At 36.5% G+C, this 23,785-nt stretch overlaps 2 protein-coding genes across 12 annotated transcripts in view; one reads left to right on the forward strand and one right to left on the reverse strand.

The window, feature by feature from the left end:
* Window positions 1–490: 490 nt before the first annotated feature.
* ppp1r17 (protein phosphatase 1 regulatory subunit 17) lies at window positions 491–3,796 on the forward strand. 4 transcript variants are annotated; one of them, XM_083552454.1, is made up of 4 exons: window positions 491–811; window positions 1,160–1,238; window positions 1,524–1,649; window positions 1,753–3,796. In XM_083552454.1, the coding sequence occupies exons 2-4, from the start codon at window positions 1,169–1,171 to the stop codon at window positions 1,821–1,823; spliced, it is 267 nt and encodes an 88-aa protein (XP_083408580.1). In that variant the 5' UTR covers window positions 491–811; window positions 1,160–1,168; the 3' UTR covers window positions 1,824–3,796. The 4 variants fall into 4 exon arrangements, with proteins under 4 accessions (XP_083408580.1, XP_083408578.1, XP_083408579.1 ...); XM_083552452.1 differs by having other exon boundaries at window positions 492–811; window positions 1,160–1,649; XM_083552453.1 differs by having other exon boundaries at window positions 500–1,238.
* The window catches only part of pde1ca (phosphodiesterase 1C, calmodulin-dependent a), a 71,317-nt gene continuing 49,450 nt past the window's right edge, over window positions 1,919–23,785 (reverse strand). For 2 of the 8 annotated variants that reach the window (XM_083551159.1, XM_083551163.1), the window contains 15 exons: window positions 19,187–19,300; window positions 18,514–18,696; window positions 18,249–18,315; window positions 16,644–16,760; window positions 16,267–16,407; window positions 15,066–15,166; window positions 14,843–14,971; window positions 14,613–14,714; window positions 14,409–14,529; window positions 10,445–10,526; window positions 10,231–10,351; window positions 7,382–7,554; window positions 6,851–7,246; window positions 6,506–6,559; window positions 1,919–2,230 (listed from right to left, as the gene is read on the reverse strand). In XM_083551159.1, coding sequence (XP_083407285.1) covers window positions 2,073–2,230; window positions 6,506–6,559; window positions 6,851–7,246; window positions 7,382–7,554; window positions 10,231–10,351; window positions 10,445–10,526; window positions 14,409–14,529; window positions 14,613–14,714; window positions 14,843–14,971; window positions 15,066–15,166; window positions 16,267–16,407; window positions 16,644–16,760; window positions 18,249–18,315; window positions 18,514–18,696; window positions 19,187–19,300 — 2,059 coding nt within the window. In that variant the 3' untranslated portion in view covers window positions 1,919–2,072. Of the gene's footprint in view, window positions 2,231–2,356; window positions 6,070–6,505; window positions 6,560–6,850; window positions 7,247–7,381; window positions 7,555–10,230; window positions 10,352–10,444; window positions 10,527–14,408; window positions 14,530–14,612; window positions 14,715–14,842; window positions 14,972–15,065; window positions 15,167–16,266; window positions 16,408–16,643; window positions 16,761–18,248; window positions 18,316–18,513; window positions 18,697–19,186; window positions 19,301–23,785 lie in introns of those variants that run through there. The other 6 variants (XM_083551161.1, XM_083551165.1, XM_083551160.1 and 3 more) reach the window with 3 other exon arrangements.

A 23,785-nucleotide genomic window follows, 5' to 3' on the forward strand; every position in this document is an offset into this window, starting at 1 on the left:
GAGATATTCATGATATATATTTTAAAAACACTACAAAGTTAATGTTAAGCAATAATTAACATTTTATTTTTTGTTTTTTTGCAAGTAGTATTATCAGGGTAATTCTGTGATTGCCAGTGTATTCCAAAACTTCTCATTTGTTATAAGATGATATTCAAAGCCCCTTCAAACAGGCACAGACACACACTTCAGTGAAGTGCTGAAGTGGAGTAAATACAATTCAATAGCAGTGACATCAAAGCTCTTGCCCTGTTTTAAACTCTACAAGCACTGGGGCCACTTAGTGCATCACCAATAGTACACTGAGTATAAATATTTTGTGTAAGCTCTTATTATCATAATAATATAATATTCTATTTAGATCATTTCTATAATAAAAATAATAATAATTAAGCATGAAGCATTTTGTTCAAATTCCAGATGCACAAATTGACTAAGTGGGATTTCACACAGCAGATTTTGCTGGAAGAAGTAAAATCTGTTATACCCCCTCCCCTTATTTCACCCCTGTTTTTCCCCCTGACGTCACTCCAGGCCCACCCTTCTCCATTTATGGTACCCTTCCCCATGAACCCTTGTCCTTGAAAGGTCCACTCTGCTTAACATGGTGACAAAAACAATTCAACCTGTTGAAATGGGTTAGAGACCCTTTGATATTTATACATGGCACATCATAAGCTCTTCAGTTGTCGTGACAACTAGCCCTAATAGAGTCGGGGATATATTGTGCCCCTCCTCTTCTGTACATAAACCATTTTTGCTTCGATGTGACCTTCCACTCTTTCCCTCTCTACCTCTCTGCACTACTGGGGTAAGTGTCACATTTATTTATTATTCAATTCGCATATATTTTTTTTAAAATACTATGATGTGAAAAAATGACATCATTAGTTAAATCTGTTGTTTTGTAGTTCAATGGCATAGTGATGTGATAATAGAACTCATTATTCTTTGCATGAGAAAGAAATAGCATGTTTTTACTTAAGGAACTGCACTGAGTGAGAATTATACCAATGTTTTTTTGTTTTTTATATTTTTTAATTTTATTATCAAAAGTGCATCTAAAGTGTTGTATGTGTGAATCCATGGTACTGATTGTGGCCTAAATAATGGATGTGGGTGCAGTGAGAGAGTAAGCTGTTATCTGATATGTGAACAGACTGCCAGCATGTCTACAGGCTGTGTGAGGTCACGCTCAAAGACAGCCGAGCACAGACTCAACAAGCAGGAGCATCCCTGTGAGTATCCCTCAATGTCTCTCTCACTTTCTTTCTGTGTGTCTATATCTTTGTGTGTGTGTGTGTGTCCCTTTTTCTGTCTTTATGACACAGATTTTAGGAGAAAACTGAGCATTGTGGGGTCAATGCTAAAACATTGGATGCATCAATCAGAAACAACAAAGGATGTGACAGATGGTGTGCTGCTTCTCACACACAAGCCCTTGTCCCTGGGTGTGGAGGGAGTGTTTGTCGAGTTTCAGTCTACTGTCCAAAGTCTAAAGCACCCTCACTGTGTCTCTACAGATGAGGACACCGAGATGGACAGTCAGAAGCTCAGAAGCTCAGAAGACAACCAGCAAGACGAACTGGGACAAAAGAAACCACGCAGGAAAGACACGCCTGTGCTCAATTCCCCTCCGCTCATACCAGGTAGATGGTTAACTTGTTTTCATTATTCCATTTGGCTAAAAAACATCATTTTCATCAGTCAGTTGTTGTAAAGGTTGTTTTTTGATGATTCTTTGTTCACCAGGGGTAAGGTTAATGAAAGGCGAAACACGTCTGATTCACTTTGAAGATGAAGAAAAGGAGACAAAGAAATAGCTGTGTTTTTTTCATACTTTTAGAAACTGTGTGTTAAACTGGGACTTTTCTGTGGTTAATTTGATATTTCATGTTTAAACATTTTTGCAAACTGGTTTTATTGAACAGTTTTGTTTTATTCTAAATATTGTAACAAAAGCATATTTGATGGCATAAGTATGATATGTGTCTGGTTTGTACATTAAATATTACGGCTTTGTGAATGTGGGAATATTATAAAGACTGTATTGCTGCATGGTGCTTGGTTTGTCACCTCCCCCGTCTAAGAGAGATACACTGCAGATGCATGGCTTTGCTCCGGGCATCAGTGAGCTTGCTCTCTGCTCCTTTTTCTCGGGACAGTGGGTAGGAACTGGCACAGTAGCTGGGCTTCTTATTAAAGCGGATCAGGTACCCCATTCTCTCACCTGCAAGACAAAAGAGCCAACAGTTAGCTTTAAGGTTGTGAAATTAAATAGGCTTTTCTGTCTTTTTACTGAAGATACAAAATAAAGCTGCAGAACGAGGTTAAATAAAAACACAGAGTCATCATCTGAGCCCTTTGAGTTTGGATTTATTGGCACAGCAGTGCAATAATGTAGCATGTGAAACAAACAGGATCGCACCAATATGTGTTTCTCCTGGTTTATGAATGTTTCCCTTATTTGGGGATAAAAGGGTTTGAACAGGACATAAGTGTGGAGTCTAAATATGGCAAACTTGCAAAGAATACACATAATTCGGTTATTTATATGGCTTATGTTTCTGAAAAGTGCACAAAACTGAGCATTTAAAACAAATAAACAAACAAAACGAAAACAGATTTTCATGGTTTCTCATGCAGTTCATAAGATGACCTACAGAGGGTGGCACTAAGTTGTCTTCATTAACGAAGTCTGATCCTAATAATCAGAGTTCACATTTTATTTTTCACTAGAAGTTCAGGTATTTTATTATTTATATTTTTTTAATTATTATTACACTTATACACATTTGTCCATAAAAAATGTTAAGAAGTGATGGTACGTTATCTTAAAACTGATCTAAACACCGTTGTCATTATAAAAGCAGAACTAAAAACAAATTCATTAAGGCAATATTTCACTGTACTTTTCTACTGAGACTATTTCACTGCACACTGCATTTCACAGCAGATTCCTGATGAGGTGAGTGGTTAGTAAGCAAACAGAAACGTAATTCGCATGCTTTGCAGTTAACAGGTCTATCAGTCATATCACCCCTGAGGGCAACAATGCTCTCAAAGTGACCTTTAATGCCAAAAGAAAATATAACAGCTATTTGGATTGTATTAGCAACACTAGGCATGTGTTTCGGGTATTGTGCAAAAGTCTTGAAGGCATTCTTTCATGGGTTTCCCAGAACATTGAATGTTGTTCAGAAAACAAGGCTTTTGTGCCAGAACATAATGAGCAAAGTCTAAAGAAGGGCCATGGCAAGATTACCAACCAACTATTTTCCTCATAAAAATGGCACCCCTAAGAGATTTGATAACATCTTAAAGTTAAAGTTTGATCATTACCCAAATATGTCTTTTTTTTCCGATATTATTTTTCTTTAAATAAATGTTAATATATTTAAAGCATATTTGCATTACATACTTTCTTAACATGTGCCTAAGACTTTTGTACAGTACTGTTGTCAACAGGTTATAATTCTATGCCCAGCTCTATATCAGCCTACTGAGCTTGCTGGTGACAGGAAATGAGGAAAAATCTATTCACTCACATTTATTATCAGCAGAACCATAACAGTGTGATGTAGGCTTACTACATCGCTTAAAACAGTGAATTTACAGATGGTTAGAGACTGAAAAGGAGGACACCGGTGACTGTTTGCATGATTGCCTGCTTTTCACTAAACACTACACGAATAGAAAATAAACAAAATATTTTTTTCATAACACACAACTGAAAAAATTATTGGCACACAGGGACTGACAATAAACTTACATTCTTCTGAAGGAAAAAAAAAAACAGCTTTTCACAAGGAACAACAAATAAACAGCTGATATTACATTGAGGTTTTGAGAAATCACACATCAGTGGTACAATAAAATTAATTTAAGGCAGCAATTATTGTTAAATGTAATAAACTTCATAAAAACAACTTGCACAGTATCTCATGACCCTTTTTCTTCTCTACCGGGTTGTGCTATGGGAAAAGATAAGAATTTCATCTACAAAATAAATCTTTATCTCTTTGGTAAAGGCAGCAATAATATTTTACACAGTGAGTTTGTTTGACTATTTAACATATATCACCAAAGAAAAAAAAAACTTGCAAAATTGTACACAAATCTTGATGCACAGTGAGTATGTGCTTTCAATTACATTCAGCTTTATCACTTGCAGTTTGTTCCTAATAGCCTCCATATAATGTCTATTTAAAAAAAATAAATGGTTAGTAGCAAATGTTGGAATTTCTGTTTCAAAAACACAAAAAACATGAACGCACAGAAATCATTATGGCTTGGGAATAACAATCTAGAATAAGTTGTGGCGGCTCATTTACTGAAGTATTCTAATTAAGTGCATCAAAGGAAGTGGTACGATTTGTTTTTTCTCATCGTTTGAAAGATGAAACAGTCTGCGAAAAAGCTGGAGAAGAACAAATCCAGTCTCCATGAAAAATAAAAATGTTATCCCCTCTATAATACACTTCAATCAAAATAACTCAGATAACTTACGATGCTGCTGACCTTCCACATCTTAATATGTCTAAAGTTTACTGCTGATTGCAGCAATCAGTCTACTGACTGTACCTGTACACAACTGGTTATAAATAATATTTTCTTATTTATATACAATAAATACATACAGAATGCTTGAAAAATCCAACTGACTGTTCAGGTTAGAAAGTACATGTACTATATTACAGGTTCTGATAGACTGAAACTTTTAACAATGAGGCTTCAAGCAAAACTGTATGAAAGATGGCTTTGCAGCTTGTACAGTGTCTATAGAGTAACAAATGCAGCTTACCATACTGGAGAAATGGAAACCTGGCCACAGGTACGGTCATTAAACCATTAAACTGCCCTGCTCTATGTATTAAAATATTTTTATGTTCACATGAATATATTGTACAACATAACTCTATAGTATTTTGGCAAAATAGAAATACCAAATGGCATCTATCAGATTTACACATTTTTAGCTTATTACAACTGAAGCACTTAGAACTGATTTACAGGCAAATAACACAAACAATAAACAATAAAAAAAAAACTTTCTATAACCCAAGCGACATTATACAAGCAAAATCGCATGTTTCATCAGAGACAAACAGATGTCACATCAATCAACAAAACGTATGCTGTAAATTAAAGCGTTAACAAGAACGCATGTTTATGTAATACTGCTATTTTCAACTGAGAGCTAGTCCTGAAAAGCATATTTTACAGGACACAATGCCTATCAAACAGGTAGTTACGTACAGAGAATTACAACAAAACATGTATAAGTGCACATCTTTTTTTTCATAAAAATCTGAATTCAGATCTGGGTTCTGTCAAAGGAAGAGCATTCCAATGGAAAACAAAGCCCAGTTCAGCCGGCTGAGTGTCAGTTCTAAGATTTGTGTGTCTGTCCCTGTCTCTGGCAATGTCTGAACAATTCTGTAACATGTGAAGCTTTAGATCCTCGGCAGTCAGCTATATGTAATTGTGTGTGTGTGTGTGTGGGTGTGTGGGTGATGTGCGTACATCATCTCTAGGGAGAGCTCAGCTGGGAGGATACCACAATGGACATACTGCCATATGCTCCATTCTGGCTTCACTGCTTATAGACTCTCTGTGCCTGTATGGCAACATCCAGCAGGCTAATATGACCCTGTGTTGGGTTAACTCTAGGCCAAGGTCTGCATGCTGCACACCCATTTTTTGGGTATCATTGGAACACCCAGCCTGAGAGTTAAGCCATTAGTAAAATCAGGAGAGAATTAGGCAACAAAAAGAAAATTATAAAAAGAAAAAAGGAAATTTGCTATTTGCAAAAAAAAACAAAAAACAAAACAAAAACAAATCTAAGCGACAGGAAACTAAAAAAAAAAAGAAACACAATTCTTTACATATCAACACGAACACCAGATGGTGCCATTGTGCAGGAATAAAAGCATTGCCCAGCAGATGAAGTCCTTGTTGAGAAATGAAAGAGTGGTTAGTGTGCATCAGGCATGGAGGCAGCTGCAGCACTGGCTACTAGCGAGGTGGCTGAACTTTCATGAGTGCTGTGATCCTCATCTGCATCTGTAGAAAAGAGGAGATATATGGCACATTTAATGGCATGGGGGCCTTCTCCTGAGCTGCTGGGTGAAGAAATGGGATGGAATGACAGGAGTGTTATTAAGCAGCTGTAATTATAGTACAGATCTAAGACATGATGGTAGAAACCCACACAAATTCACCATGATTGCATTTTATTTTATTGTGAGCTTGCACTTATGATCACCTAAAAAAAAAAGAATCCTGCTCATCTGCAGATGACGATGATGATGATGATGATGTTGGACTACATTGTGGAATCGCTATGAACAGACCATCTAACATATGTTTTATATATTTTCTAGCAAACACATTCTTTCATGTGTTTAGATGAGACTTGCCTTGAATAGTGGCTACATCAATGGTTATGAAGAATCTGAGTGATTGTGAGATTCATGGGTTAAAGAAATGCTAGATTTACCATCCAAGCTCTTTGTGTCATTGTCGTCACTGTCGGGTAAGTCCAGCTCTTCCCCTGACATTCACATAAAAACTGTGTTACTTGATTATGTACAATGTATACCACCTTTGGTGAGTTGCATGTTATAAGCAGAGAACACCTCTAACCATGTCACCCATGTACCATTAGATCCACCTGAATCCTGTATTCTTTCATGGTTCGAAAAGTGAACCTCAAATGGATGTGTGCCATCAGTCAATGATGTGTTTTAGTATGTTTTTCAGTCTAAACTGGAGAAATACATTCAATAATTCTAATGCAGATATAATATGAATTCAGATCTAATATGAACATTTCTACACGTACCGTTTTGAACTTGCTGGCTATTTTCTGTATCACTGCTGCTGTCCGGATCTTTTGCATCAACCTGCTCATTAGCAGGCTCTGGTTTAGTTCCATTCACTCCCCCTGGGTCCTTATTGCCCTCCACTTCTTTTGGTTGCTGCTCCGTGGGCTCTTTCTTATCCACTTTGGCCTTGGTGGAGTCTACAGGCTCTGGTTTTGTGCTCCTCTCTCTGTTGACTTTGATACGTCCTGTAAATGATGAATCTTTTGTGTCTTTTTTGGGGGATTTTTCTTTTGGGTCTTTCTCAGTCGTGTCTTTGTCATGCTCTGTGTCCGTTTTTTGTTCACTCATGTCCTGATTCCTGTCATCATCCATCTCATTGGCTTTCTCTTCTTCCTCCTTACTGGTGATCTCCTCTGTATGTATAAGCAAACATAAACAGAACCTAGAATCTTATTTCTTGTTGGGAACATTGTTATACTGTTTCGATCTCCAAATTCAAACATTTATCAAAAGGCTTTTGGCAAGTTAAACCTGGCAGATGTGGGCACCTTTGGCTGCTTGAGCTTTCCACTTCTCTCTGTTCTGATGCACCTCATCATTCCAGGTACTCTTGAAACTCTTGATGTCAACACTGAGCAGGGAGCAGTTGTGAGAGGTGCTGCCCTCCGAGCCAGTGCTCTTTACATTGGCCCGCTTGCCATCAGATGGGATGTTATTCAGGCTGTGAATATAAAAAAGGACCAGACAAAAGGAAACCTTTGTTTGTTTTTCTGCATTTTGTTTTCAACCATTGTACCAAAATCATGGCTCCTATTTCAACTTGACACTGGGCATATCCTCTGCATGACTATGATGCCACTATTACTTAGAAATACTTTCACCCAACCCAATGTAATATGCAATAAGAAAAAAAAAGCTGTTTAAAAGTCTTTCTAGCCCTGTGATATGTATATATAATAAAAAAAAAACATCTGTGATTGAATGAATTAACTTTTTCTATTAAAGGAAACTAAGGAGGTGGGGTCATGTGGGGTAAAGAGGAAGCTTGTCTGATGTTTTTATTGTATTTGGAAATTGCTTTGCAGGCAGCGAACATCCAAAACTATAAACTGAATAGAAACAATCAATAATAATGAGAAACAAAGCAAGAAGCCTGCAGAGGTTTGTGTTTATCTATCACCATACAATTAGGCATTGGATGAGGATGATAAGCCTCTTGCACTTCAAATATCCATGTGGGATTTAAGCTTATTTATCCGGCTAAAGTATCCCTGTCACACAAGTCACATACAACGAAGAAAACAGAGGCATGCTGACACAAAGAATAAATGATAAATAAGCTTAATAGTATTTGAGCATTATTTGTGTAACAGTCAAAGGAGAGGAACTGGACTGGATTTTTTGGGCAGTTTTTGATTTGTGCTACATTTCCAGAGCCATAAACGAGTTAAGAAGTCAGGCACACCAATGCATGCTGTATCATGCATCTTATAGAGGTGCTGTATCTTGGTCTGGATCTGTGCCTGGATGATTTTCAGGTAAAATGATCTCAATCTGTAACCTAAGGTATTTGCTGAAAAGGTGAAGTGATTTAAGAAAATATCTGCTTGAAGCAAATAATTGATGATAGGTAGATTTGTAGGATGGATGTTCAAAATCTAAATATTGGTGTGGGAGTAAAGAATGGAGTTAGGATCACAAAGTTGGGTGTTTTTTTAATGATCAACTAATAAGCAGTATATTAGAATAGCTTTGCCTACATGTTGCTCACAATGGTTGAAGACTTGCCCAAATCAAGAATGTGATTTATTTTTTTTTTTTTTAATTTTTTGAGTCTGAGTAGTGAAATTGGTGATTAAGTCATGGAGAATTAGAAGCTAAAAAAGAATTCTGGGAATGTGTCAAGTGGGAGAATAATAGTAGAGAAAGCTAGAATGCCTAGGAAAATGAGTGCAGGCAGGATAATAAGGGCTGTTCAAAACCTAGAGACCTCAGCATGCTGTGACCTTGTCAGGTAGGCCATGTAATTCTGCTGTAATTCAGCTGAAAAATGATGCCTTGTCCTCTGTTAAAATGTTGGTGGTTATTCTATCCAAATTTTGCAAGGCGGACTGTTTTCCTACATTAAATCTTAGTCAACTGAACATGCAACTGAACCAAACAAGTCACCCTTCCAAACTAGTGATACGGTGGACATGGCTGTGGGTGGATCAATGTAGTAAAACTGTCTCACAGTGGGCCTGCTATTATGGTGACATCATCTTGCTGATACATGCTGATAGAGGCCTAGTGTTATTTACTTTTCACAGATGTGAGGTAAAGTTAAACTTTTACAGCCTTTGGATGGTAGAAATCCACTACTATTTAAATTTTCACTGGTGGTTAAATTGGGAATTCAGGAAAAGCAGTACTGGAGCAATGAAGTGAGCAAATGCATCTGAGCTGGCACGCTTAGAGAGCATGATTTATGGGATGAAAAAAAAAAAAAATGTCAATGTTAAATGTTGAAATCTCCTCATCTTTTCAGGGCAAGTGGAAAAATGTGAATGTAAATGTGAATGCTGTTGTAGGGGAGAAAAAAAGATATAGGAATTTACAGAAAATTAACTGGAAAAAAATTATAATACATTCTTTTTCATAGCCATTAATAGATATATACTGTATATGGCATCTGTAATTAAAAAATATATATTCCTTGTCGAGTGCTCCTATTGGTCACCAGATACAGGTAACAAAAATTGTACTTGTGTACCTCAGGATTTTACCTGTGTCCAGTAACCTGCGTTGCTCCTTCATAAAACCATAAGGTTTTATTGCCAAGCAAATATTATTATTTTGCTAGTACGGTAAATGCATCCTAGTGAATTTGTACTCGGAACATTGAAAGCTAAGATTATGAGCTGTTATATTTCCAGTATTGAATGCCTTAATTCAATACATTATAAGTACATACCTTATATAGCTTAATGACCATTTACATATAGCACTGTGTCTAATATTTTACACTGGAAGCTTTCATGAGTTATGTGCCTATATGTGCACATGCAAGTAAAGAAAAAATGTACTTGTACTTAGCAATGGTATATGTGTGATGATTAATAACTGCTCTGGATTAACTCATAAAAAGAAGTGTAACATCCTTAATTATGCATCAACATTCAGCTTCCTAGTCCACTGATGCACAAGTGCAGCTGCTGTCCTCCTGTATATATGCACTTAAACATTTACCACATTTTAACCCAGCACTAGTGACTGCACAGAAGTCTTTATAATCATGTGTCAAAGTGTATACATCAGTGTATTTCAATCATACTCATTTTTCAATACATCCAGCACATTTGGTGAAAGCGTGTAATGGGCAAATTATATAGTTTTATGTACAACTAAACTAGCTCACCTGGAGCGTCTAAAGCTGGGCAGGCCTGAGCGTGATGCCTCATCAATGAGTGGAGTCATTACTTTCTCTGCCATGTCTGAGAGCACAGTGAATGTGGGCTCCACAATGAAGTCAATAAAACCTGGAGGTTGAGTAAAAAACAAATATATGGTCCTGATTCCAGCTGTTACTGTGTCACATTGGAGATAGAAATGGACACACAATCCATATTTACCAATCTGAGACTGGGCCACCATGGTGGATTTACGGTCACAAAGAGGTGAGAACGCAAGGCCCAACTCAGCCTCTTTATCCCCCTGGAATATACAGCGTTGATTTTGTCACTACAAAGTGATTTTTAGACATTTTTTTAAACAAATTACACGTTTAGACAAATGAAGAAATTCTGTGAAAATAAGCAGTATTTGAAATAACAAAAAAATATATATAAAATAATAAAAAAATAATAATAATTATTATTACAAGATTAAAATTAAGATAAAAAAACACCTGAAAGACAGTAAATTTGCTATTCCCAGCAGAAAAAAACAGCAAAGACTTAAGGCATAAAAACACAAGCAGACAAACATAATATATACTGTCCAAATGAACTAATCTGCACATTGATGAAACAAAATAACCCAGCAAAAGTGTGCAAATTGCTAAGGTGTGGACTTGTACCCAAATGTCAACCTATACCTGAATAGAAAATGGCATTTCTTCTGGAAAAATACATTCTGAACTAAAAAAAGGTAAAGTTAAGAGTACAAGTGACCTTCTTTTTTAATCTGGAATAATCTTGATTACATCAACAATTTACCTGGTGTATTTATCCTTCACACCACACTAGTCCTGTATCGCACAAATCTGATATAAGTTCTTGGTTTGTATTGTATAGTGTATATGTTTTGAATTTTGGCTACAGTTTTCCAGTAACCCCAATTATCATTTCTGGGATTTGTTGCTTTATATACGTAAGGCTGCAATATATTTGAAATCTCAAAAAGAAATACATTTTTAACAAATGCCCTAACTACTCATCAAGGATTTTGCTGACAGAACCCCCCACTTAACATTGTCATTTACCTTTAGGCAAATGGTGTGACGTTTTGAGAGAACAAATATACTGCAAATGACTTGTTAAGGATTTATATTTTTTGCTCCTGGCATTTCAATTAATTTGATTAGTGGTGCCATATCAAATAAAATACATATTAGATATTACCTTAGTAAATCAACAAGTTTGTTTTAGTGAGCAGCATTTCAGACAATTTACTTTACCTCATTAGCATGCATATAATACACACATCTCAGGAGAACCTATACATAAAACAGTAATTATTCTGCTGTGAGAATGATGTGGGAAATTGTTTGTGACTGAGTTTGGAACACAGAAGTAGATAGTAAATAAGTTTCGTCATATATTCAAGTTTATTTAAGAATTGTAAGAAACAAGTCCTTTAATTTAATCATTTCAATATAACATTTCAACCATGCTGAAATATAGTAGTTTCAAAAGAAACAGTAGTGAATAGTCAAATAATAGTTTCTTCCTGTTTTCTTATGACTAATAATTCTCTCTTACAACTTTCCATCTTACACTGCTACATCCTGAAGACAGTTAAATCAAAAGCCTGGAGAACTGAAAGGATGTCTGTGGTAATTATATATATTTTTAAAAAAAGGCTGTTTAAAAACTTCACTATAAGATATATAATTATTAATTTTGGCCTAATGTTTTAAATAGGCTTATAGAAGTCACAGGTGCTCAGAGTCCAATGCAGCAATGGTGTTCAAGGATAGATCCAATTAAGGTAATATTCCTTAGAAGTGAGTAGCTGCTGAATATGAATAAAGAAGAATTATACCACAGGGGAAAGGAATTATAATTGCTGAATGAAAATGAGGATGTATGTGCTCTCTGAATATGATTAATGCATCGTTTACATTGGCATTTGGGAATAATGAAGATTTGGATAGAGGTCCAGTGCAAGATTTAAAGTCTGGTTTGTATTTTGAACTACTATTTTAATTACAACTGTGTTTCCAGGAAAATGTAATGGGTGGAGGTGTCTTATTCCCCCAGAAAAGTAGAAACAATTAGGGTGGATAGGGACATTTTTGCAGCCTGTGAAGAAAGACAAAATACTAGCCTATAAAATAAATGGCACTCATAGAATAGTTTAAACTGAAGGAAATACTAAATCTGTGTACTAAGGGCTCAAATGCTTTCGGAACTTTTGGAATGCATCCCCATTGGAAAACCATTCTAAACAACCTGTACTGCAGACACAGGTAGCCTGGCAAAATCTTGAAACTACACATGGGGCTGTGATACAGCTGCAGAAATTTGTTAAAAATTATAAAAAAAGACTATTAATGGGTCAGGTTATTATTACATTAGTGCGTCTTTTACCAATGAGCACTGGCAAAATGTTCATCTTTGGGTGCAAATGCTACATCCCTGCACATATTAACTTGTCTCAACAGTGTACCCAGTGCACTATTGGGCTGATCTGGACGAATTGGTAGTGGAGAGTGAGCCCTGTGAAGGGACAGTGAAGAGAACTCCTTGACCCTGATGGATGATATAGCTTACAGCTTTAAGCGAACCAGCATATGATGTCATCTGAGAACTAACAAAAAAGTTTCAGGGTCAGACAGACCACCCTGTACTCTGAACACACATGTATTAGATATTACTGTGGCATGACAGAATTCCCTAATCTAAGAGAAAAATATCTGTAGTAATTCTAATCTATCTAGTGTAACACTAATCCCAGGTGGACTGAATCTGCTATGAACAACCTAAATATTGGGCTTGTGATGTAGGACATATAACTGCCTGTTGTGTGTTTGGGTTTGGTTTAAGGATGAAGACCCACTTTATGAATGACCACTGTTTCAATGAGTTTTAAGTGATGCATCAACTGGCACCAGTCTGAACATCTTCTGATATCATATATGGCAGACTGTCTAAGACTAATCGGTAAATGTAATAATATTGTTAAACATTGGGACAATGGGGTTATAATAGCATACATAAAAAAACACAAAGTGTCACACAAGTTCATGGATTTAAAACAATTATGTAACTGGATGGCTTGAGCCTGCATCTGATGACAAAGATTTTTCAGAAACAATCAAAAGACTGGATTTGACAGAACTGCTATTTTATGGAATCTAAGACCAACACTAACCTATGCCCAAAAAAGCCAAGCAGGTGACTTTTAGGCACTGAATAATGGGTCATTATGTAACAATCCAAGTCTGTGATGTCCTCATACACAAGGGTGCACAAGGTTATCTCCCTCCAAAAAAATTCTATGGTAGTACATCACCAACCATGCCAAGCCATAAGCTCCACCAGCCATTAAGTAGAGAATGCAGAAAAAATGAAAAGGCTTGAGATGACTAAGCAGGATAAAAGAGCTGCTAACTGAAAAGAATTAACACTATCAGCAATAAATAGCATGTAGTATGCTAAGGGAGCACCACTCTGCTACATTATCAATATTTGCTACAAAATCTTCAAGCCAGTTAGCTGGCGGAAACCTCAATAGGGAGAAAAAGCAAAGGGGGGAATTGACTCAGCAGGAGAAAATAAGCACTAATGCTGCAGTAATACTGTGAAATTGTGAATAGTCTTAGGTTAGTAATAAATAGCACATTGTGTGCCAAGGGAACACCACTGTACTATGTTATTAACTGTGGCCAGCTAGTTGGCAGAAAATGCCAGACAAAATGCAGAGGGAGACACTAGAACAGCAAGGAAAAACAATGCATTACAGTATTGGCTTCAAATGATCTATAGAATACAGAAATCCACATTGGAGGCCAATCATTGGCAGTGTGTATAAAAAAATCATGTGTATTGAACTCATAAAGAGATAGAGAATAACTAGCTAAATCCAATGCTAGTAATAAATGAAGGGTTAATACGGCTAAATAGTAACTTGCCAAAGACAAGGCTAACAAATGGAAAACTTCTTAAGGTAAATGTCTGCTATGCAACTCATTAATACAAGTAATTTAAAGCATATAAAATGGGTGAATATTTGGTTTCACAAACACTGTAAACAGTAATTGAACTAACAGCTATAGAAGTATTACTTGCATTATATGGCTGAAATTGTTCATTTCTGCCAAACCTTAATGAAGATTCATTTATATGTGACATGTGTAAAAGAGAGCCAAACCTGTCGAAAGAACTCCTCCAGCAGAGATGTGGTCCAGTGGTGATGCAAATCCCACTTTTTGGCAGGGTGGCTGATGTCTGCAGTGTGCAGTAACAGTGATAAAGCCTTTGGTTTGTCAATCCTACAGATCACAGCCAAAATCTCTTAACATTCTTTTAACATTTAGCATGGAGTGCATTATTATATGTTCTGTGACAAACTCACGCCTCTGGCTGCTGCAGGAAGTTTTTCATGGCTTTGACCTGCTGAAAGTGACAGGACATATCAGTGGCCAAAACCATCTCGACTACCAGTGTTCGGAACTCTCTAAAGGCAGAGAGACAGTAAATTAAAAGTGAAAAATGTGAAAAAAAGCTTTTATACACATATATACCAAATACATATATTAATATATACACTTTTGTAGGATTTTTATTTTGTTTCTTTTCTCTTACCTCCAGTCATCTTTTGATAAGTTATAGAGTATATTCATTTCATCATCCTCCTGTAAGAGTCGATAAGCAGAACTGACGTGATGGTTCTCCTGCACTGCACGGTCATTGTACAATATTGCAGTGTCTGATCTAATGAAATACATAAAACATAACATGGACTGGACAATTCACAATTTGGCGAGATCTTTCCAAATGTAAAAAATAAAATAAAAATACCTGATACCTTGTTTGTATGTGGAAGTTGTTAGTGGTCCCTGTGTGTTCATAATCATGTATTGTTGCTGCAAATATCATCGCAAAGATTTCTAACTCTGTCATCCAGTGCTGCAAGAAAAATTAGAAAAGGGGCACAGAAGTACAGAGAGTATGCTACTATAGTCAGCAATATCCCCAAAGTCATAATGTCATACAGTATGCAATCATGAAGCTTTGACTTATATTACTGTTATTTTTTGTAATGAAATATATTAATGTTCATTTAAATATCTACTACTAATAATTAAATTATTACAATTAAAATTTATTTCAATTATTTCAGCCATGAAAACTCTCGGAATTAAGTATTTTTATGAGGAAAAAGACTGATCTGTTAAGCCTGCTTAAACACAGAACCATGATGCTGATTTTTCTTTTTCATTTTCTAGTTAAGAACCAATTAGCACATAGATAGTGTTTCATAGCTGAACCAGACATTTATTTTAATAAACTGATGATGGACTAAGTAATCAACTTAAGTCAAAATACCTATATCTATTAGTGATATAAATGTGATTATTTCTCAAGCTAAATAAATATGTGTCACTACAGTCAGTTTAGTGCCATAGAACCAGTCCTAAACTATAATAACCTGTGATGAATACAAATAAACATTAAAACTATTTGTGCCCAGTGTTTCTGGGATAGACTGTGGATCCACAATGAAGTTGATCTGGCTGAAGCAGCTAGTGAAGATGAATTGATAAAAATATATAATTTTTTTTTAAATAGTGTAAAATTAAAATAAGAATTATTTCAATATTAAGGTATATTCTCTTTGCTTATATGTAATAAATCTGTTTCTGATATAAAACCTCAGAACAATGAGTAATCACACTAAATTTTGTATGACTATCATTCTTTTGAATGGCAATTTAATCCCAGCTCACGTGACTAAGGGGTTAATGATCGTGACTCTAACAGTGCCAGGTCTCATTCTAAGGAAGTCAGGGGAGATTAACTTCTAATCGATGGGCGCTTGAGCACAACAATGTGGTGTGAGTCAAGCATTCGTTCTACTTCGTCTACCCAACTGAAGCTTTCTTCCATACACCATACACCCTGTACTGTCAGATTTAATGCATTTCACACTCATAAAAACACAGACGCATACACACAAACACACATAAAGTGTAAATGTATTTCCCTAAGCCATCATGTTTACATACCACCATGCCTGTCTTGAGCAAAAAGTAGTGTACAGTCTGAGTGACATCTGCTGCATGGACAAGATTATGGTAGGGGTTTTTATGTTTAGTGTAGCCTACTTCCACAGCCTCTACAAATGACACCAGCGCAGAGATCGGGATCTGAGGAAATTTAAAAACAGCACAGACCCATAAAAAAAAAATTCTATTTGTAAAAAAAAGTAAATGGTTATTGGTTTACATTTTTGCAGCAAAATCATTTACGACTGTGTTCACGCATACAGCACATTCAACAATGGTTGTGACTGACCTAATATACTACAATGCAGAGATTTAAAAAATTTAGTTTAAACAAAAGCAAAACCGAAAAGATAAAGACAATTAATAAAATAGCATACCTTGAAGCGATTGATTAGGTCATATCTGGTGAGGAGCTCATAAAATATAAATTTCAGTGCATGATCTCCACTTGCATCATTCAATGCAAACACATCAAATGACCATGTATCCACATGCTAAAAAAACAGCACAATCAGATAATCATAATTAGAATATAAAAATACCACTCAGTTTAAAATTATGTTATGTTTTGCCTATAATTTGGGAATAGTCATATGACAATTTTATGTTGAAATAAGTAACAAAAATTAAAATCTTCAAAGAGTGACTTTTACAATGTTTCAAAAGCATAATTTTGTATAGGGTGATTACAAAGAAGATGAAGGAACAAGGCAGAGAGAGTGAACAAACCTCTGTGAACCAGTGAACATTCTCTATAAAAGCCTGTAGAAGTTGATAGACTTATTAAATGAATTCCAATAATATTGCACAGCAACTGAACTGCACCACACGGTGCCTGTGGCTAATATATTGAACTAACTTCTTTCCTTTCCTCTTAGTTTTACCTTCAGTCTGAAATTAAGTTCTGTGTAGATCTGACAGGGCTGCAAAGCTTACATCTGAAATATAGCACATTAAAGATTCAAATTTTAAAATATAAAGGTTTCCTCCTGTGCTCAGTCTCTGTCAGAGGCAAAAAGCTTAGGGGACCCTGGGGTCCAGACCAGCGGCAGCACCAACACCTATATTACTGAAGCCCAGAGAACAAGATCCATCAGTCAGACACCCCGGGCCAAGCAGAACATCAGTGGGTAAAACGTTCTATCTAATCTGAAGCTACATTTGTCAACTACACTGACATGTTTTTACTAGCAAGACTGGGGAAGCTGCAGAAAGTAAATAACCTTGACAGATGCAGATAATGCTAATGCTAATAGATATTAATTGCAAGTCAATGGATGATACATTTACATTTACTGCATTTGGCAGATGCCCTTATCCAGAGCGACTTACAACTGAGCAGAGGAGGGTTAAGGGCCTTGCTCAAGGGCCCAGCAGTGGCAACTTGGTGGTGGTGGGATTTCAACTTGTGCCCTTCCAATTCAAAGTCCAATGCCTTAACCACTAAGCTACCACCTCCACCTGATACACAATGCATTCTTATTTAACCTGTATATTATTTATCTATATAGTTCTTTATTTTACCTGTGAACCCTTTCAGGCCTTTGACTTGCCATGTAACTCAGATAAACTTTGCACTTTGCCTGATTAACAATTGTGTTATTGCTGTAATTCCATTATCTCAGCTATTTTCCATAGGAGTGTTAACTGTAAAGCATACTAAACCTATACTAAACCTTACTATAGCATTCAATCATCAATTCATTAATATGGATTCTGTGTGCATTATGTTTATGATATATATTTTAGCATATGTTTTTCTAATATAGATTGGAGTGGGCAATTTGTGTACATCGACTTTGCTTCACCCTAATGGATGGCCCATTGCATTACCTAAATATTACTTTAAATTACATATTTTTAATTCAACAGTACAGTACTGCATGATTTATATGATGTATCATAGAAATGTATTCAAGTATCAAGGTATCTAGATATTTATTTTTTCATATTGCTCACTCAATGGCTTGAACTCTTAATACCTTTAGTACTGTGATCACGCTGGGCGGATAGCTTAATCCCACCATGTTGGACGTCCGCCGGTACATCCTGTCGGAATGAGTTAACATAAACTAATTTAATATAAGAGCAAATTTTAATGAATACAATTACTTACAAAAGGTTAAATTAGATTTCCATGCTTTCTTTTCTTGACTAGGCATCTTTTAACTTGTAAATCTTCTGCTTTTGTTGAATTTGTGATTTAGAAAGACCATGTTAAGTCAAATGTACCAGTCTAACATATACCTCTCTACAAATATCCCGGCCTGCACAGCGTGAACAATACTGCGGAAACGTGGCTTCTCCTCCGTCCGCCTTAGCATCAACCCCATCTGTCTCGTAAAGGTGGAGGCCAGCCAATCCCGTACCTCTGAAGGCACCGAATCTGATTGTATGTCACTGAGCTCATCTTCTGTGTCCACCAGTCGTCTGGAGGAAAGGACACACACACACACACACACACACACACACACACACACACACACACACACACACACACACATACACACACACACACACACACACACACAGACTTATGTCACTATCACGTCTACAGCAGTTCATAATAAGATAGCTCCAAGCATTAGAAATCGGACACGTGGCAAAGACTGAAAGAAAAACAACAAAAGATCTATGGTTAGATCTCGACACTGAACACATGCAATAATTCACTTGTCACTTCTCCACCTCATAACATTAAGGCTTGGAGCATGTGTGTGCAATGATCACATTTACAGCACTTAATTACATTTATATTTGGCCTCAGGCTTCTGCTACTTGTATAAATCTGGGCACTTTTCCACAAACAGAAAAACCTGAAAGAAAGTGCTACAAAGGTATTAAGTGAAACAAGTGTTCGTTACATGTCTAGTTTACATTACAATGCACACAACACACATGTAAGTGGTGATCATATTACCGTGTTTCCTCAATGTACACTGACTCCAGTACAGACGCTGCATACTCCAAGTTCTTCTTTAGGTCAACAACAGAGGCTTCACCCCGCTCCAACTGTTTCACCAGGCATCTTAATCTGCATTGAAACACAACAAACTTCAATAAATAAAAGAACAATTAAAGTTATTTAGTGAAGCAGTAGGAAGCTTGCTTTATAAATGCCATAGTGATTTGAGGCAAAATATTTGTAAGACTGGGAAGGAATTCTAATGCATTTTGCACACACAGCAATTTTCTACTGTAGGGCCCTTCAGATATAAGGACTAATTCTGGCCTCATGGGATCACCTCCTGTAAATGTACTGTACAGGAGGATATCATTTTACATTCAGCATGACGATATATATACTACATCCAACACACAATTCCTCTCCACTCTCACAGCCAATGATATGTTGTCTGTCAGATACCACTGGCTCTCACATTGACGTGGTGGCTGAATGCCTAAATCATGTCTTCTCCAGTAATGTCTTCACCGCTTCATATTTGTTTCAGTCCAGTAGATAAACATAACACAGCTGCCTCTGCTATAGCAGGATAAATGGCTTATGTCTGGTGGCAGCTGAAGTGCATGTTGTTCTTCTCTCACTGTGTCTCTGAGAGAGCTTTTGTTTATGAGTTGTATTTAGCCACTCCGAGCTGACGTCTTTGCTGACGTAGAAACCCTTGTGATGAAAGTTAAATGTGCCTGTGTGTGGTACACATAGTTTGACCCAGTTCCTGTTCAATGCCACTATAGATTGAGATCACAAACTGCATATTTGAGGAGAAAGTGTTTTAACCCTTTACTGGTAACCGAGAAAAGGTGGGAAGAGAGGAGAGAATATCAAATGCTGAGGTAGAAATATACTATATTTTGTCAAAAGTAAGAAAAATATTAACAACCAATTCTTGATTCTTCTTTTTCTTCTTATTCTTTTTCATCATAATCATCATCATCATCATCATCTTCTTCTTCTTCTTCTTCCTATTATTATTAGAAGTGCCCTTGTGGCACTTACGTTTTGTGTGTGTGTGTGTGTGTGTGTGTGTGTGTATTTAAATACACACTCATCCACACAGAATCACTGTTCACTGTGACGTTCAGACAGCACACACACCTTGATGCAGTTCCACAATACAGAACAGTGTTTTCTGAATGCATGAATGAATGAATGATTGTCCAGTGGGATCCATTTGTGTACTTTTTTTAGGGCTGATGGGTAAAACATTTCCAGGTCATGCACATCTGCTCTGTGATTCACCTAGCTTACTGAGCCGATGTGTTGTTATGTATTGGGTGCTCATGCCTGCCTGAATAGCAGAAGGTCAGAAAGAGGGGTGAACGTGCAGCACTTGAACAATGTTATCAAAATCAGTGAGGTGATGAGAGCAGGATGAGAATGAGGGTGTGGGTCCCTTACACAGATAAAGAAACAATCAATAGCATACATCAATGTCATCCCATTAGATAATTATTACTTCTCAGAACCTGGTTGAAGCAGGAATGATAAGAAAGGAAACCTCTAGGAACATGCATGCTCCATCGTGACCATGTAATAAATGACCTTTCTTATGGAGCAACAGGAAAGCTTTATTAGTTACTCTTGAGAACTGCTCTTGAGCTGCTCTGTTGCTAGACTGTGATAAGGCAGATATTTTTTCAGTTTATTCAGTATAGAGAAGACAAAAGTCCTTGCATAATTAAGCTTTTACACTCGTATGTAGAAGATGTGTGGGTTTTTAAAATACCATAAGAAAATTATAATTGAGAATTCAGGTGCATGGTGGTCTGATGTCTCTTTTCAGTATTTCAAAAGAACGTTTTTAGTAGAAGTGTGATGCCCTTGTCTATGACTATGTAATCTATAGCAACTGTATCCATAATGTTCATGCTAAGCACAATGAAATGTAGCATTACTGTTTAATGAAATCAGAATAATGTAAAATCCAGTTCCTTCCAAAAGTATTAAACAAAGCCAGTCCATTAGTTTTTTTCCAATATTGTGAACATATCTGGGTTTCAAACAATAATTCCTGACAATGATTACATGCTATGAAGTAAAATATGAATAATGTAACAAAGTACAATTCTGAAACGTCAGCTATCATTAGCAAGAACCTTTTTATTTATGAATTTATTCGCACATAGTAGAGTATTTTTGGAAGGACGAGGGCTGACGTGCATGCTACGCACACAGCATCTGCGGGAGAGCACAGGATTCACCTCTCCCTCTCATCTCTGTATTGCTCCAAGGTGACTTTTAATCCATCCTTTCATGTCCACTACACCAGTTGCTGCGTTCCTCCCTATCTCCCATCACACTCACCCAATGTTTAGCAATTTAATTTAAATCTCCCATTCCTGCCTACCTCCTCTTTTCATTCTCCAAGTGCAATCAGATGTTTCCCCTATTTATTGACTGCTATCCAAGGTCAGTGGGCATTGCTATAAAGTGGTGGTGCTCTGTATTATGACAGTTCTGCAGCAGAAGTGTACTGGGGTCTATAAAGCTGTGTTCGATCAGACAGATCTTAACCAGTGGACTTACATTTTTATGATAGACACCAAACATTTCCTTTATAAATATTGTTGCCACAGTGACACATGAGGTAGGCTGCATAAATCTCCCACATCCTGAGACATATGTGCGGACCATAGGAGACAAGCAAACCACTTTCCTGCCTCACCGAAGGGAATCAGGAACACAAGAGCTTGCTGGGAAGCCAGGTTTCAGACATATGGACTTAAGTCTCTAGCCGGATGTTGCTGAACTAAAGAAAGAAGGACTAGAAATGATGCTGTGCTACTACAGTCTTGAACCCAGCAACCTCTCCTTTTTAATTTTTCATTTGGATTTGCAATTTTGTTTTGAGTTAAAAATTAGATCACCTAGTAAGTTGGCTGTTTTGTCTGGTGAACGTTTAGGATGCTATTCTTTGCTTTTTATTGTCTGTTGGCCGAAGAATGATCACGCTTCATGATCTTAATAGTGCGCATTTTCCCCTTTCTCTAATAGATTTTTCCTTTGAAAGATAAGTAGTTTTATCAGATGGCATTAGATGAATTAGAGAAATGGAGAAGCCATGTTAATATTTTCTGATCATTTTAAATGCAATCGATAGTTTTTATTTTTAACATTGACCATATATATATGGCATAGAGATATGGGAGGTATTTTTCAATTGCCAATTTACAGAGCATGATGTAAAAAAAAAAACAGCTATTAATGTAGCTTGAAAATTCCACATTAGATCTGTACAAACTCATCGGATATAAACCTGTCCATGTAGCAGACACTGCATGTAAAAGCTCTTTAAACCCTTTAATCAGGCTCCTAAGAGCCGGCCTAAGTGCTGCAATAATCCCCTTTAACCCCAGCCTGATTGGATTCAGCCAGAAGTATTCATGTGCAAATAAAGACAGGAACATACATCAGTGACATACAAAATCTACTTATACCTCCATAACACAGGTCAAAATGCAAGAAAAATCTAACCTTTGATATAGATTATTTAACAAGTTATCAGTTGTTTAACGGAATGCTCACAGCATGTCCACTGATAAGCATTTATTAATTAGTAACTTATTAAACACTATATGAAAAGGTCCCCTTTTTTCTTTGTGTGTGTTCGTTGTTGAACTATGTGTGAATGAAATGCATCTAAAATACTATTATAAACTTTCTTTTCATTCGAATTAGCATGTTTATGCACATCGGCAGCACACTTAAGAAAGACACTTACTGATAGGAATGAAGTATTGTTTTCTTACTAAACAATTTGGTACTTGATTTTATGCAGTGATATTAACAGTGTAGCTGTTGTTTAAACAACATTAATGTTAAGTGAAAAGAAGCAAGCAGAGAGCAAAGGAGAAAACCTCCATCCTTCTCTGCTCTCATCTATAGTCTAGGCTGCCTGATTCATTTAAGCACTCAATTAGTGAGATAACAAGCTGATGGATAGATTGGTTGGGGAGCACAGGAAAGGAAAGGCTTGATGAAAGCCAGAGTAATACTGAGAGAAGAAAAGAACACAGAAAGGAAGAAAAGGGGAGGAAGGGGAGGAGGAAGAGGCGAATGAGCAACATAAAATCTCTTAGAGCGTCTGTGTATTTTCAGAGCTAATAAACTTGTTAATGTTATGATGCTTAAACCCTGCTAATGCCAAAAAAGAAAGAAAAGAAACTTAACACCGACTTCATAATAGATAATTATGGAGAATTTAAAACATGCATGTGTACTATAGAACGATTTCCAACTTAGTGATTAATAGTTTCCTTTTTCTACATCCAATATCAGTGTTCTAGTTTCCCCCTCTATATCTAAATCTCATATTTATCACCACCAAGTTTTTGTACTTGTTATATGCTATAATTCATGCCGGTACATAAGTAGGATTCAAATCCAATACCAAAAACCAACTATTGTGCTGTATGACACCTTAGTAATGCCCCCGAATTGTCAATATACAGTTTACTAATCCAAACAAATAAGCAATCACATCATGCACACACACACACAAAATATTTTGATAAAGCCCCATTCATTAATTCACTGTGATGTTCAAACATGATATTC

Source organism: Silurus aristotelis (genome assembly GCF_946808225.1).
Source record: "Silurus aristotelis genome assembly, chromosome: 1".
Classification (NCBI taxonomy): Eukaryota; Metazoa; Chordata; class Actinopteri; order Siluriformes; family Siluridae; genus Silurus; species Silurus aristotelis.